Below are 15,862 nucleotides of genomic sequence, written 5' to 3'. Positions count from 1 at the left end.
CTGAGACAGAATTAGTGGTACTAGTGGAAGAATGAACTTATAGCTGGATTCATGAATAGGATATGCCCCATAAGGTGTCTTTCCTTTGGGGAGATCAGTATATTTTCGTTATATATAAGAGAGTTTCCTTATGTTAGAAACATGCATAAGTCTGTGTGTATGGGAAAAGGATGGGAGTGTATGGTATGCTATTTTTGCCTATTAATACCTTTTGCCTTTATTTTGGTGACAATACGTGGTCTTTTCTTTGGGTAAGTACCTTTCCTCCAACTGCTGCAAATACGAATACGGTACCTTGCCCTCCATCCCTCCCAAGAAAGAGGCATATGACTCAAGTGAAATCAGACTCTCTCCTGGGATTGGAACTGTGAGCAGGATGATACAGGGAAGGAAGGTGACTGGAGGCAGATCATGTGGGTGGCAGTGTTTTAAACAGAAGGTTCATGAGTCTTGCTACTGAGGTCCCTAGAGCTCCCCTCATTCCTATATTTCCTGAGGCCTCGTCAGTCAGCTCTTCCTTTGATCAGGTGAATTTCACAGATATCCTTCTGTAGTGGGCCAAATGGTGGCCCCAAACATATGTCCATATTTTAATCTCTGGAACCTGTAACTGTTACCTTATTTGGGAAAGGGTCTTTTTGCAAATGTGATTAAGTTAAGGATCTTGAGATGAGGTCATCTTGGATTATCCTGGTGGGCCTAAGTGTCATCAAAAGTGTCCTTGTAAGACAGAGGCATTGGAATACTTGACATACACAGACAGTGAAGTGAGATCAGAGGCAGAGACTTGAGTGATGCAGCCACAGCCAAGGAAAGCCAAGAATGGTGGCAACCACCACAAACTAGAAGAGAAAAGGAGAGGGTTTCCCCCTAGAGCCTCCAGAGGGAGGATGGCCCTGCTGACATCTTGATTTTGGATTTCTGGCCTCCAGAACTGTCAAAGAGAGTACGTTTCTACTGTTTCAAGCCATCAGGTTTGTCTGAATTTGTTACAACAGCTGCTGGAAACTAATATATCTTCCAACAAATTCATTTTTTGCTTAATGTCAGTTTCTTTTGCTTATACCCCAAACTCTAATTGTTAACAGTTATTCATCACTTTAATTATTCAATAAATTATCCTTTTTGACCAAGTTTGTTCCAACTGAATTCCTGTCACTTGCAACCTGTTCTGGCTGGCACAACCACAGACAAAGTCTGTGCCAAATCCAGGACTGGAGCCTGAGAATGTGGATTCCAAGTCACTCCACATATTACCCACCCTCTCCAGGCACTCAGGCAGCATGTCAGGGAGCTATCTCCACACAAGCAGAAACACGTCCTGAGGCCCAGCTCTTTATTTGCATAATGGTTTTCATTGATACATGGGAAGGGGAGCGAGTTGTTGCTTTTCTGCCAGGACCACAAACAGCCTCACAGTGGGCTCAGGCCAGATGGTTCTCTCTTGAGCTTTCTCCACACCAGTATTAGGGACCTGTTCGTAGGGTCAGAAAATCTGGAAGCCATTGGGTTTCTTGGTGTGTTCGGCAAGACCATAAGGGTGGTACATGCAGCCCTTCTGATCTGCCCCTAAGCTGGGTTCAGCCGGGCCTTGATGTAAGGAGCGGAGTGTGCAGAAGGGCTGGTATGTGTGTGGTGAATTCATGAGAAGCCCTTTCCTGCTTAGCTCCATCCTCTGTTCCAATCTGGAGACCCAGAATCCATGCATATGTAGGAGGCCCACTATGTACTAGGCCCTGTGTATGACACACATGTGCCATTCTCTCTGCTTGGAGTACTCCCCCCTGGAACCCCATTTGCTTAATTAGCAAGTTATCATTTGGATGGCAGGTTAGATTGTCACTTGCTCAGGAAAGCCTTCTCACTTTCTCGGGCCATGGTCCCTGATACATCATACACACCCGTACTTAGTAGAGCTCACTATGATGTATTTGTGTGATTATTGCATTAGAGTCTATCTTTCCTACTAGTCAGTAAGCTTCATGAGTATAGGGATATATTTTTCCACCACTGTATCTCTTGAGACTAGTAAGCAGTCCACAAGTCAGAAGCCAGTAAATCAGAGTGGCTGGGCATAACAACAGCATGTGCGTCTGTGGATGGCAGCGGGGGAGACGCTATGGGGAACCTGAGAGCGCATGCCTCACGCAAAGGCATTCAAATTCTTAAAATATAATAAAGTACTGTTGGACTAAGCCAAAACATGACTGCAGACCACACATGAAGCCCCAGTTTAAGACTCTTCCAATGAGTATTTGTTGAGTAAGCGAGTAAACCTACAAGGAAGATATTGTAAAAATTTTAAGAACCAAGCAGGGACAGGGCAGGCAGAGCTGAACAGACCTCCTTTTCAGTCTTGTTCACACCTTTTTGAGGGCCAGGTCTCTCTCTGGCTATCTTTTTTCCCCCCTCTGTGCTTGGCACCCAGTGGGCTGTAGGAATTATCTATTCAACATTTACCAAACACCTGCTCTGCACCAAGCCCAGAGTTCAAACAGACAATGTCTTCCATCTTGAGGCTCAGGGTGATGGGACAGAGACAGCCACAGTCAGACAACAGTAGCACAGTGCTGGGTGCTGTAGCCACAGTATGTGGAAAGGGCTACTGGACCCCCTCCTCTGAGTTTCTCAGCAAGTGGAGAGAAGATTCGGCAGATGGGTATGAGAGATATGCCCCCAACAGGGATGACGGGGCTGGAGCTGGCCAGAAGGGACAGGACTCTCACACATGGGCCCGGATGGGTACTCTAGGTAGGGCTGGACAAGGTAGGGCTGGACGTCTGTGTGATGGGCAGAAAGGAACTGCCAAGGTCAGACTGCGGGGGGAGGGCCTGGGAAGCCAGTATTCATATATGTCAGCCCTCTGCCACCAACATTTCAGAGCTGAGCCGGCTTTAAGTTAGAGACCCCTCTGCTCTACTTGGCTTTCATTGCCCTCTGGGTCATAGATTCTGACCGTTTGACAGAGGGGCTGGAATCTGGACTTGGGGGCAGGGATTGGACCACTTTACACAGCAAGTCTTGGTGCAGCTGGGTCTCCTAGACCTCAGGCCAGGGCCCCTTCAGATTTTCTTTCTCTCACATCAGCCCTGGGAGGAAGATTGGAAGATTATTGCTTAGCAAATCTTGCATACCAGCTAAAGAGGCAAGTACAATGCTATTGTACTTCCTCCCAGGACTCATCCTCCTTCCCTCCAGGACTCATCTTTGAGAGCTGACTCCTGTTGGATGCTCCTAGAAAGGAACCACAGCTGAGATCCAGAGCTCCTATATCCAAATCTCCTGTCTGGACCTTTCTCTGGCTCTGAAAGGGATTTCTTACCTTGTGGATCAACTCTGGGGATCCATGGATCCCCAAAACCCACATGCAAACTTCATGAGGGCAGAAGAAAGATGGAGTTGATGGAGCATTGCTCCAGGCCCACCAACAAGCCCAGATTCCAAACCTGTCTCTGCCACTTCTAATTGTGACATCTGGGAGAGGCATGGCTCATCTCTTAGCCTCGGTTTTCTCATCTGTGAAATGGTGATAATTATCTTTCTCCAACACAGGGCCAAACGTGACCTGGCTCATGTACAGGAGGAGCTCAGGAATCATTAGCATCCTTTCAACTTCCTCCCTCTGGCTCATGCCTGCTTCATGAATGGCTTGGAGGAAGGTTTATAAAGGTTTCTGAGTTGCTCGCAGAATCTCACAGAATCTAGGGTAGCACTGTCCTGCCCTGGGCCTTTGGAGGAAGGAATGGAGGAAGGAATGCAGCTTTTAGATCTCATTTCTCAGGACAGCATGAGTGATCTTGAGAGGCTCACTACCATGAAGAACTTTAGCAGGGGAGGAATCTTGGCTGGCTCAGCTGACTGTAGGGGCATGGCAGGGGGTCACAGATCCCTGGTTTTAATACATCTGAGGGTGTGGAGGCTCACTGGGGGCCTGGGTCTCTAGATCTGCAGACCGTCCCTCCTGAGAGGTTTCTCGGGATGTCTCCAGAGATGCCTCCGACACCTCATCAACGCTGCTCAGCAAGTCCTCAAACTCCTGGTGGTTGCTGTTGCGCACGGCTGCCTCCAGAGCCTTCTGGCGCCGGTAGAAGTGGGAGAACTTGTTGAAGATGATGGTGATGGGGAGCGCCACCACCAGGATGCCCCCTAGGATACAGCCTGAGGCTGCCAGCTTGCCAGCCACCGTCACTGGCACCACATCCCCATAGCCCACGGTGGTCATGCTCACTGTGCCCCACCACCAGCAGGCTGGGATGGTGTTAAAGCCCACGTCCTCCTCCTTTTCAGCTGTGTAGGCCACACCAGAGAACACTGACACACCCACGGCCAGGTACAGCAGCAAGATGCCCACCTCACGGTAGCTGTGCTGAAAGAGAATGTAGAAAGCCAAGTCAGAGTGGATGGGCTTAGAGGCCTGGTATTAGGCATATGGGGAAAGTGAGGCCCAGAGAGTATAAGGGACAGGTCCAAAGTCAGAGCAAGATAGAGCTGGTGCTAAGACCCAGGTCCCCTGACTTTAAGATCTTTGAACTACAGTTGGTAGCAAAACTCCCTGGTATTCAGCCCAGGCCTGATTTCTATTGTCCAAGGTATCTGCTAGGCTACAGCTGTTTTTTCTAACTCTGGGTTACTGGTGGCACCACAGCCAGGGAATGAAGAGCTTGTTGTTGCAGAACCAAGAGAACCATAGTTTATATTCCACAATGCAAATAGTTGGTTTCATGTACTTTTGACTGATCTGAAAAGTATAAAAATTTCTTTTGCTCCTCCGGGAAGCTGAGAGGACATAAGTCCCCTGGACCACCTACAGAATCCACTTTCCTATGGCCATGTATGTTTGCTTTGTCCCTGAGGCCAAGCTCTAGGGCAGTGATTTCAAACAGGGTGGTTTTGCCCCCCTCCCCTCTACCCCTGAACGGACATTTGGGAATGTCTAGAGACATTTTTGGTTGTTGCAACTGGGACAGGTGTGCTACTGTCCTCTAGTGGGTAAAGGCTAGGGATGCTGCTAAACATCCTAAAATGTACAGGGCAGCTCCCAAATCAAAGAATTACTTGATCCCAAATGTCAGTAATGCAAGGCTGAGAACCCCTAGTCTAGAGCAGACTCTCTCCAACTTTAATGCATGGAGGAATCGTGCAGGGGTCTTGGCAGAACCCAATTGTGTAGTCTTGGGTAGAGCCAGATAATCCACATGTCTAGGAAGCTTCCAAATGATGAGAAAGCTGCTGGTGGTCAGGGGCCTCACTTTGAGTAGCAAGGCTCTCATCTGGAGTATTTTACACCGGCATCTTAGACCCTGGCAGCCCTGATCAGTAATACTCTTCTCCCCTACTGAAGACAAAGCTAGTAGTGTTGGGCCCTGGCTCTCTGCATGGAGGAGACAGGGCAGCGTTCTGGGGCACAGGGATCTTCCCTGGGGAGATGCTGAGCTCGGGATCTGGTGAATGTAATTCCTTATACCTGCCCAGTGCCCTAGGATTCTGCCTAGGTCATCTGCCAGCACCCAGTATCCTGAGGGCATACAAGAGGCTTTACTAAGCCTTGGGTTGAAGGGATCTTTCTTTTAGCATTGTCTGGGGATTATCAGCAGAGTTGCATGGAGCTTTAGGAGAAAGAACATGAGGTGCTGGAGACAGGCACAGCTGGGTTCTTCTCTGGGCTCTACTGCTTATTGAGGAACCTCCAACAAGCACTGTCACCTCTTGGAGCCTCAGTTTCCACATCTGCAAAGCAGTGACAATAACACTTACCTCTGTTTAAACCTCTCAGGAACTCTCCTATACCCTCAGGACCAAGTCCAAAATCATATGCCAAGACTTCATGGCCCTTCGGTACCCTGCCCAGCTCACTTCTTCAATCTCATCTCTGGGAATCTCCTTCCCTCCATGTCCTCCTCCCAGCATTCATCCTGTTCTCTCTCCAGGCCTCGGCACATGCCGTTCGCCTTGCCTCCCTCTTCAAACCAGGCTGATTTCACCCCCTTGAGCGCAAGCTTGCCAGGGCAGTGATTCACCCACAATGCAGCACCTGGCACAAGGAGGATGCTCAGTAAACTGCAACCAGGCTTTAAAGAGCCAACCCTCCAACCTCAGCTTCTTCATCTACGGGAAGAGAATAAATAATAGCATCTTCCTGAGGAAGTTCTCCTAAGGACTAAATTGATAATGGATGTGAAATCGGCACAGATTGAGTGCTCAGTGTTAGCTCCTGGGGCTATTCCTAGACTTTACCTATTAAGAGTGACCTATGATTATCAGAGCCCCGATAGTGCCAGAAGAAAGGCTCTAGCAGAAAGTCAGCATCCTGCTTGGCACATCTTTATGATACATATAATTTGATGTTTGATAGATATATCAAAAGTGATCTTTGTCTTTTTTCTTTGCTTTGAAAAAGAAAGACAAGCAAAGCTATGCTCCAGTTTTCTCCCCAGGAAAAAGGTAAACCCTTCTTTACAGAGCTATTGGGATAATCAGACTGCATGTGAAACATACACCTGGTGTCCAGCCCTGTGCCTGGCACAAAGGACGGGGTCTCAGTTCAACGTGAGCCTGGACTTGGGAGGCTTGTAAGTTTACCTGCTAACGTGCCTGATGGCTACACCCGCCTATCCCCGCTCCAACCTGGCCTCAAAGGCCGTACCTTGAGTGTGGCTCCCAGCGAGCGCAGCCCAGTGGAGTGGCGCGCCAACTTGAGTACGCGGAAGATGCGCATGAGGCGGAACACCTGCACCACCTTGCCCAGGTGGCCGAGCTCCTTGCCGCCCTGGTCGCCCAGTGCCACACTAGCCAGCAGCGTGAGATAGAAGGGCAGCACAGACACAATGTCGATGAGGTTGAGCGGGTGGCAGAAGAAGTTGCGCGTACTGGGCGCCAGCAGGAGGCGCGACGACACCTCGAAGCTGAACCAGGCGATGCAGAAGTACTCGAGGCGTCGCAGCACTGGGTCGTCGCGCACGCCTTCCGGGCTGCGGCCCGCGGCCACCGCAGCCACGGCGGCCGCCGCCTCGCGGGCCTGGTACTCGGGCAGGCTGTGGATGCACATGGCGGCGATGGAGGCGAGCACCACGCTGATGGAGACGCAGCTGAAGAGCTTGCTCGGCAGCGAGTAGCCCGGGTTCTCCATGGTCAGCCAGAGGCGGCGGCGCAGGCGACCACAGCGCGCCGCGCCATAGCGCGCCAGCTCTCGCTGCACGTCGGAGATCTCGTCGGGGCACGGGTCCACGCTGCTCGGCGTGTCGCTGTCCTCGTCCCAGGCGCGCGGCTGGGTCAGCCGCCTCTCCAGGTAGCGCGCGCGGCAGCACGCGGCCAGCGCGTTCTCGCCGAGGCCCCAGTAGTCGGCCTCCTGGCCAAAGGCGAAGACGCACAGCTCGTCGAGCACGTGCAAGTGGCCGGTGCGGTAGAAGTGCAGCAGGCCCAGGAAGAAGCCCGGGTGCCGGTCGAAGTAGAATTCGCGCGCCGCGGCATCGTAGTCGTCGCACAGGCGCCGCGCCTGCTCCTCCGACGCCGCGGCCTGCAGGCGGCCCAGCCGCGTGCCCGGGAAGCGCGCCAGGGCTCGCGCGCTCAGCAGCCGCCGCACGCCACCCACGTTTACGCGCAGCACCTCGTCGCTTTGCCGCCAGCGGATCCCAGTGTCAGGGCTCGGAGACTCGCTCACCAAGACTTCAGTGCCCCTCCCTGCGGACACCGGAAGGGCGCGCTGAGGAGTTCCTGGGCTTCCCTTCCAGGAAGACCAGGTTAAAATCCCCTCCTCCATCCAACCAGCTAAGGGGTGTTGGAGACTCTGTGTGAAGCATCTGGTATGCAGGAGGCGCTCAGTAGGTGGCAGGTGCCCTCTGGACTCAGAGTCAGGCCTGGCTTTGACTATCCTTCATCCCCATCATTTGACTTTGGTCAAATCACTGACCCACCCCACCCCCATTTCATTTTTCTCCTTTGGAAAATAAATGCTGAGATCTACCTGGAAGGATAGGAAAGCAATGGAATCGCAGGATGTCCTGGCACCTAGTGGGTGCTCAATAGGATGTCTCCTTTTCCAGAACAAACTTGGATTTATTTACAGCAAAGTTCTACTGTGGGATCTTGGGCCCTCCAACCCTCTGAACCTGTTTCTTCTGCAAAATGAGGATAGTAACACTTACCTCCTAGGGGTGTTGGGAGCACCACTTTAGACCGGAGGTTCTCATAGTGTGTTCCCCGGACCAGCAGCATCAGCATTACCTAGGAATTCGTCAAAGATGCAAATTCTCAGCCTGCCATCGATTTACTGAATCGGGAACTCTAAGGGTGGGGTCTAGCAGTCTGCGTTCTAACAAGATTGGAAAGTGATTCAGATACATGGTCAAGTTTGAGATCTCCTGCTTTAGCTTATGTAAAACATCTGTAGAGTCAGCCAGACATGACCTTGAACTTTGGCTCTCTTGTGTCACCTTAGGCAAGTCACATCACCTCTCTGAGCCTCTGTGAAATGGAGATAAAAATACTCACCTCAAAGTGTGGTTATGAAGATAAAATGACCTAATGTCTTTCTTGGGCTTGGCTAACAGAAGGAATTTAATAAATTATTCACTGGTGTCACTGTCCTCTGGAGTCAGGCAAACCTGGGTTTATCTCCACCCCTGATGCACCGGGGTGCTGGAGGAAGCTATTTATCCTCCAGGTCTCAATTTACTGCACATTGTAGACAATAGCACCTCCCTCTGGGGATGGCTGGAGGATGAAGGTAGATTATAGAAAGTGCTTAGCCTTAGTGGATACTCAGGGAGGATTTAGGTTCTTCTACCACCCCCTGACTCCTGGCTCTGCTGGAATTGGAGGCTAGTGACACCTCCTCACCACTGGCAATCTCATTTGCATTGTGGGTTCAGTAATGCCTAGACTAGGGATTAAGTGTGTGTAAAGCACCTGGGCTTGGTGTTGAATGAATTTGGGGTTCCACCCTTAGCTCTGTCACTATTAGCTCTGTGACCTCAGGCCAGTCTCCTTCCCACTCTGGGCTTTAGCTCTTTTACCTCTAGAATGGGGGTAATGTTGCTTTGGATGAATCATTATTGTGGTATCTGTTCAAAGCCCTGGGGAAACAGTAGATGCTCAGTAAATGTTAATCCCATGTACTTCCCTCTGGTCAGACCTCAGTCTGCCACTTACTAGCTGCTGACCTTGAGTGCATTCGTTGCCCTCTCTGGGCTTGTTTCCCTATCTGTGGAACCGAGTAGCATCATACTTTCCAGGAGAGGCTCAGAGGATTAAATGATGCAAGATATTGACTGCCAGCATGGTCCCTGGCACATAATCAATGCACAATAAACATGTGTGATGTAGCTCCACTCCCACCTCCACTTGGATCTCCACCTGCATTTGGCATCAAAAAATGAAATTTCTAATCCAGTTCCATCACCCATTAGAAGCATAATATTGGACAAATCCCTTCATCTATCTGGAACTCACTTTCCTGCTCTGTGAAATGGGATAATTAATTCAACAAACATTTTCTGACAAGAACCTGAAGATCAGTAAGAAAGATTAAGTGACTTGTTCAAAATCACCCAGCTAGTCCATGGCACAGCTAAGGTTGGACACCAGGTTTTTTCATTTCATTCTCTCTCCACACACTTATTTTGAGCACCTCCTATCTGCTAGTCACTTCTCTGGGCTCCATGCACACCTCACTTGGTTTAATCTCTACACCAACCCTGCCGGGGAGGTTTTCTAATCCCATTATACAGATGAGTAAACTGGACCAGCCAGGGTCTCCAAAGCGCGGCCACCCCACACTGCTTCCTCCTTGTGGGGTGGGGGGGTCTCATAGAGGGGGTAAGAGCACCAGGAACCCCAGGCAGCCCCGCCTCCCACTCTGGCTGCCCCGGACTATCCCGGAGCCCGTCCCTCCCCAGAGGAGACCCCTTACCTGTCGTGGCACCTCCCAGGCGCCTCCTGTGTCTGTCCCAAAGGCACTGAGGCTGGGGGCCGCTGGCTATACTCGGTCTCGCCGCTGTCCCGCCGGCCCCGCGGAGCCTCCTACTGCAGGCGGCCCCGCTGCCCTCTCCTTCCGTCTTACTTGCCTAGTCCCCCGCGGCTGAAGGCCGCATCGATCGCTGCCGGAGGAGGGAGTGAGGCCGCTGGCGGCTGGAGGCGGCGGTTTCTATTCCTGACTCGGTTGGGGGGTGGTGGTGTCAGGAGACTGGGCCTACCTGCAGGGGCATCCTCCGGAGTTACGGGACCGGGAAGGAGGGGTCATTTAGGGCATGAGGATTCCCCCTAGAGAGGGATTTCAGCAGAAACTTCTCTGGCAAAGGAACAACAGTAATCATGATTTGCTTAATTGAGTGTTTAGTATGTGCCAGGGTACTTCAGCTGCCGTAAGTGATTGATCTCAGCTATTCCTGGCACACTCTTGACAGGGCCAGGATCTTATGTCCCCCATTTTAGGGGTGAGCTCCAGTCACTTCCTCACACCGTGGGCAACTGAGTGAGGGAGCTGTAGAAGGTGGCCTCATCTCCCTTGGAGTCCCAGGTTCTTCCTAGGTGAGCTGTGAAACTTGAAACGATCATTTTACCCCTGAGGCGCAATGTCCTTACCTGCCCACGGGCTCCTGATTCCAACCTGCCAAGTGGGTTGTAAGGGCAAAGAACATATGCCAAAGAGCTTTGTAGAGGTTGTGAAGTTCCCACACGTGTACCTATTGTGTGGCTGCTGTGTGCCTGGTTGGGGAGAGGCTACTGGAGACTAGGGCCTGGATAAGAGCCTTTGCAAATATTGTTATTAACAATAATGATAATTACCAACATTCATTGAGTACTTACCTTGGGTCAAGCGTAGACCTCAATCGCACTCAAACTGCAAATTTATCTGTTCAGTAAGTGCTACTATTATTCCTGTCTCACAGATAAGAACTGCTTTGAGAGGTGTGGTGACTTGCCAGAGGTCCCATGGCTGACTTCTGAGTCCTCTAGGCCAGCACTGTCCAACACCTTTAATGTGAGCCACATATATTATTTTATTTTTTATTTTTTGAGATACAGTCTCACTCTGTTGCCCAGGCTGGAGTGCAGTGGCACTATCTTGGCTCACTGCAACGTCTGCCTCCCGGGTTCAAGCGATTCTTCTGCCTCAGCCTCCTGAGTAGCTGGGATTACAAGCATGCACCACCACGCCAGGCTAATTTTTGTATTTTTAGTAGAGAGGGCGTTTTGCCATATTGGCCAGGCAGGTCTTGAACTCCTGGCCTCAAATGATCCACCTGCCTCGGCCTCCCAAAATGCTGGGATTACAGGCATGAGCCACTGCACCCAATCCACATATATCCTTTTAAATTTCTGATTGCAACATTTTAAAGAAGTAAAAAGCAGGTGAAATTACAGTTACCCCTTGAACAGTGGGGTAAGTGAAACCACTCCTCCATGCCTAGAAAATTAGAATATAACTTTTGACTCCCCTGAAACTTAACGAGTAATAACCTACTGTTCACCAGAAACCTTACCGATAACATAAACAGCCGATTAACTCATAAATAATATCTGCATATATCTTAGGCATTCACGACGTATCTAACTTTTTCTTCAGGCTTTTGATAATTCTAGGCTACATGGTTCATCTGTAAGTTTTTTCAAATTGTCACAAATCTCCAAAATTTTCCAATGTATTTATTGGAAAAGATCTGCAAATAAGTGGACACTAGCAGTTCAAAGCTGTGTTGTTTCAGGATCAACTGTATTTTAGTAATATCTTTTATTAAATCTAAAGTATTATGATTTCAACATTGGAATCAGTAAAGAAATTATTGAGATATTTTACATTTTCTTTTTTTTGTACTAAGTCTCTAAAATACAGTGTACTGATTTTTCTTATTGTTACACAACAAATTACCACAATTTAGTAGCTTAAAATGATACAAATTTATGATCTTATGGTTCCTATAGGTCAGAAGTCTGGGCATGGCCTTACTGGACCCTAGGGTTCTCACCAGGTTGAAGCCAAGGTGTTGGCCAGGGTTGAGGTTCTCCTGTGAGCTTCAGAGTTTTCTTCCAAGCTCACAGATTGTTGGCAGAATTCATTTCCTTGTGGTTATAGGACTGAGGTCTCTCTTTTCCTGCTAGCTGTCCACTGGTGATCAATCTCAGATTCTAGAAGCTGCCTACAGTTCCTGCCCCATAGGCAGTTCATAGCATGAATGCTTGCTTTCTTTTGGGCACATGAGAGTGCTGAATTCCTCTCCTGTAACCGGTCAGAGAAAAATCTCTAACTTTAAAACTCTCACCTGATTAGGCCAGGCCCACCCGGGGCAATCTCCCTCCTGCCATATAACACACATTCACGGGCTCCACCTACACTGAAACAGGAGGAGATTATATAGGGATGAGGATCATTGAGGGGGGGGTCATCTGAATTCTGCCTTCCATATATAAATCCAGTGTACTCATTTATTTTATTTTATTTTTTATTTTTTGAGAGAGATTTTTTGAGATTCACCTATAGCAAATCTCTGTTTGGACTAGTCACATTTTCTGTGCTCAGGAGCCACACATGGCTCGTGGCTGCCATATTAGACAACACAGCTCTAGGCTGGGCCACTTCAGTTTTTCCCTCGAAAGAAGAAGTTAGAGGAAGAAGCTGCTTAGTGAGCGTCTTGCCCAATTCCCTCATTTAACCAACAGGGAAACTGAGGCAGATTTGCCGAGAAGCAGGTCTTCTATTTCCTGGCATAAGAGTTTGTCTGCAGCCTTCGCTACCCGTTAGGACTCAGGAGTTTTCCCTGGAGCTGCAGAGACAAGTTTCCAAAACTGAGAAAAGACAGACCTATTTCCCAAGGGCAGAAGAGAATGAAACCAGGATCTGGTTTCATCCCCAGATGACACAGTGAGAGGTAAATGAAGTTTTGGTGGAATTTGTGAGCCACAAGAGTGGGAAGGTGGGCATTATGGGTGGGAAGGATGGGTATCCCTGTCCTTCATGTATCATGGATGGGCTGTCCCCCAAATTCTCCCCCAGTCCCTGGCCAGTTTTAGCCATTTGAATCCATGCAGTTTTACCTTCAGAGTAAGCTTGATGTTGCAGAAAATACAGAAATGTTTGGAATTAAGTAGACCTGGATGTGACGGGCACCTTCTAAGATGTCTCCCAGTGATGTCGGCCTCCTGGTGTTCATGCCCTTGTGCAATTCCCTCCCCTTGTGTGTGGACAGGTCTTACTGATTTGCTTCTAATGAACAGAATATAGCAAAAGTATGGGATGTCACTTCTCTGATTAGGTTACTTAAGGTTGTGACTTCCAGCTGGCTTTGATGAAGCAAGTTGCCAGGCGGGAAAGGTAAGGAAATGAGGGTGACTTCCAGCCAATGACTAGCCAGGGGCTGTGGTATTCAGTCCATTAGTCCTCAAGGAGCTGACATTCTGCCAACAACCCTGTGAATTTGAAAGTGGATCCTTCTCTAATTGAGGCTCAGATGAGACTCCCACCATGGCCGACCCCTCGAGTGCAGTCTCGTGAAGCAGAGAAACTGAAACAAAAGACCCAGTTAAGCTGTACCCAGGTTCTTGACCCATAACAACTGTGAGATAATAAATGTGTGTTGCTTTAAGCTGCTGCATTTGTGAAACCTTGTTACACAGCAATAGATAATGAATACACTGGGTCTGAATCGTGCCTTTGCCACTAAACTGCTGTGTGACCTTGGGCCAAGCACTTCTCTTGGATCCTTATCTTCCTCATCTGTAAAATGGGAACAACACCCACCTTTCAGGATTGAGATGAGGATTAGCACATGCTGTTCCCTCTCCATGAACAACTCTTCCTGCCCTTTCTTTACCCTGCATATCAGTTAAAATTTAATTTTGCTGCAGGAACAGAAACAGAATTACAGTGACTTCACTAGAAAAGAGTTTACTTTTTTTTTTTTCTGGCAGGCCAGGGTAGGTGCAGCTGCTCATGAATAGCCCTGAAGACCCAGGCTCCTTGTCACGGCTCCTTGTCACTTCCTCCTCCACCATTCTTATGTGACTCATTCGTGCCCACAGCTCCTCTGGGATCCTTTACCACTTTTGTGCACAGAGATTCCTGGTATGTTTTCCCTCCTGACAGCTGGTATCTGGGGCTTTCCTGAGGCTGCCAGAGCCTGCTATGGCTCCACACAGGGAGAACCTGAAGTACCTGAGAATGCATGCGCTCCATGTATGCTTGTTTCTAGAACTGCCCTGGGAGACTTCACTGGATTTCACATCACCACTGGCTTCTCTTCATGGTGAACTTCTGTACTCCTATAGCCACTTTTCCTGAAAACATTTTCAAAGCATCACTGTCATAGGATTCTTCATCTCAAGATTTATTTTGGGGGAACCCAACTAAGACAATCCTCAAGGACAACAGATGGCTGTTCTAGTGGCAGCAACCATGTTCCAGGAAGGACACAGGGTAAATGGATGACAGACAAAAGGCCAAGTCCATCTCCTTAGTTAGGAAAACTATAGCTTGCCAGGAGGACCCTCCTAGTAGATTTCCCTTGCTTCTGATTGGCCAGTCTTGGGTCACATGATCATTGTTTGGTGCAAGGGAGCCTGGAGAGGAAACATATTTTTAAATTTTTAATTTACCTTTAAAATTGAAATATACTGTTCCCATGGTAAAGTGCACAAATGTTAAGTTACAGCTGAATGATTTTTTTTTTTTTTTTTTTTTACAAATGTATGTATCCATTGTGACTACCACCTGGGTCAAAATATGGAAAGTCTCCAAGAGCCTGGGGGTGGGGCGGGGCAAGTATTTCTAACCGGGGACGTTGCTATTGGTAAGGAAGAAGGGGAGAATGGATAATTAGAAGTGTTCTACTTGGCTAGCTCCTGCTAAAACTCAAGGTCTTGACCTGGATATCATCTTCAGGAAGACTTGCCTGGTTTCTAGGCTGAGTTAGATCTCTCCTGGCCTCCCAGGCCTCTCCAGTTTGGTATATGTCATGCAACTCTCTAGCTAGGGCTTTGTCTCATCCATTAGTGCATGAGTTCTGCAAAGCACAGCCTAGAACCTATATTAAGTGCTCAGCAAACATTTATTGAATGAGTGAGGGAGGAAAGCAAGGTTAGAGTCTGCAAAAGGAACTACCCTCCTAGGAGACTTTCCAGAAAGCCAGCAGAGACAGGCAGTAGAGATAGAGCTGATTGGGTTGGAGCTGAACTTGGAGCTGGCACTGCATAGACCAAGTCACAGAACTGCTGGAACAGGGAGTGAGTTAGCCAGGAAGCTGAGCAGGGAATCTAGAATGGGCTGTATAGATGCTGCTACCTATAGTCAGGGAAGCCATAGTCTGTGACCTGTCACCTCCTGCCATTCCAAGGACCTAGCTCAGAACTCAGAGCTCCAGGGTAGTCACAGGGCTCTTGGCAGCCAAGTCTTAACTGGCTTACCTGGGAGCTTCCTGCTGTGACCCCCTAATTTTCCTCCTGATGCCTTTGAAGAAAGAAACCTGGGGCAATACGCTGTGTATCAACAGGCTTGGGTTCCAGTTGTCTAGAATTAAGTCTGGTCACTTAAACTTTTTGTGTCTTTGTGTCTTCCTTTCTCAGATGTGGGCACTGAATCTTCAGGTGGGAGGAATCTTAAGTGGGAGGAATCTTCAAAGACCGATTGTAATTGATTAGTATAGTCACTAGGGATGTAAAGTTTATGGTTAGACTCCTTGGGGTTGAATCCCAGCTCTAGTACTTACAAGTTGGACAACTTTGACCAAATTAACCTCTTGGTATTTCCGTTTCCTCATGTGTGAAATGGGGAAAAGTAATGAAGCCTACCCGATAAGGATATGAGGATTTAATGAGATTATACAAGATTATACATGTAAAGGGATTAAAATGATACCTGGTGCATGGCGCATGA

The 15,862-nt window shown here is 48.8% G+C and overlaps 1 protein-coding gene across 2 annotated transcripts; it reads right to left on the bottom strand.

Moving 5' to 3' along the window:
* Window positions 1–220: 220 nt before the first annotated feature.
* Window positions 221–10,099, bottom strand: KCNS1 (potassium voltage-gated channel modifier subfamily S member 1). Of its 2 annotated transcripts, XM_017877985.1 has the most exons (5): window positions 9,908–10,099; window positions 9,148–9,351; window positions 8,142–8,220; window positions 6,644–7,677; window positions 221–4,366 (listed from the first exon to the last, which is right to left on the bottom strand). In XM_017877985.1, the coding sequence occupies exons 3-5, from the start codon at window positions 8,215–8,217 to the stop codon at window positions 3,896–3,898; spliced, it is 1,581 nt and encodes a 526-aa protein (XP_017733474.1). In that variant the 5' UTR covers window positions 8,218–8,220; window positions 9,148–9,351; window positions 9,908–10,099; the 3' UTR covers window positions 221–3,895. The 2 variants fall into 2 exon arrangements, with proteins under 2 accessions (XP_017733474.1, XP_017733473.1); XM_017877984.1 differs by lacking the exon at window positions 9,148–9,351.
* Window positions 10,100–15,862: the final 5,763 nt, after the last annotated feature.

This window comes from Rhinopithecus bieti, unplaced genomic scaffold (assembly GCF_001698545.2).
Source record: "Rhinopithecus bieti isolate Rb0 unplaced genomic scaffold, ASM169854v2 scaffold_10347, whole genome shotgun sequence".
In the NCBI taxonomy this organism is placed as follows: domain Eukaryota; kingdom Metazoa; phylum Chordata; class Mammalia; order Primates; family Cercopithecidae; genus Rhinopithecus; species Rhinopithecus bieti.
The sequence above is the reverse complement of the archived record's forward strand: the minus strand, read 5'-3'. Positions and strand labels throughout refer to the sequence as shown.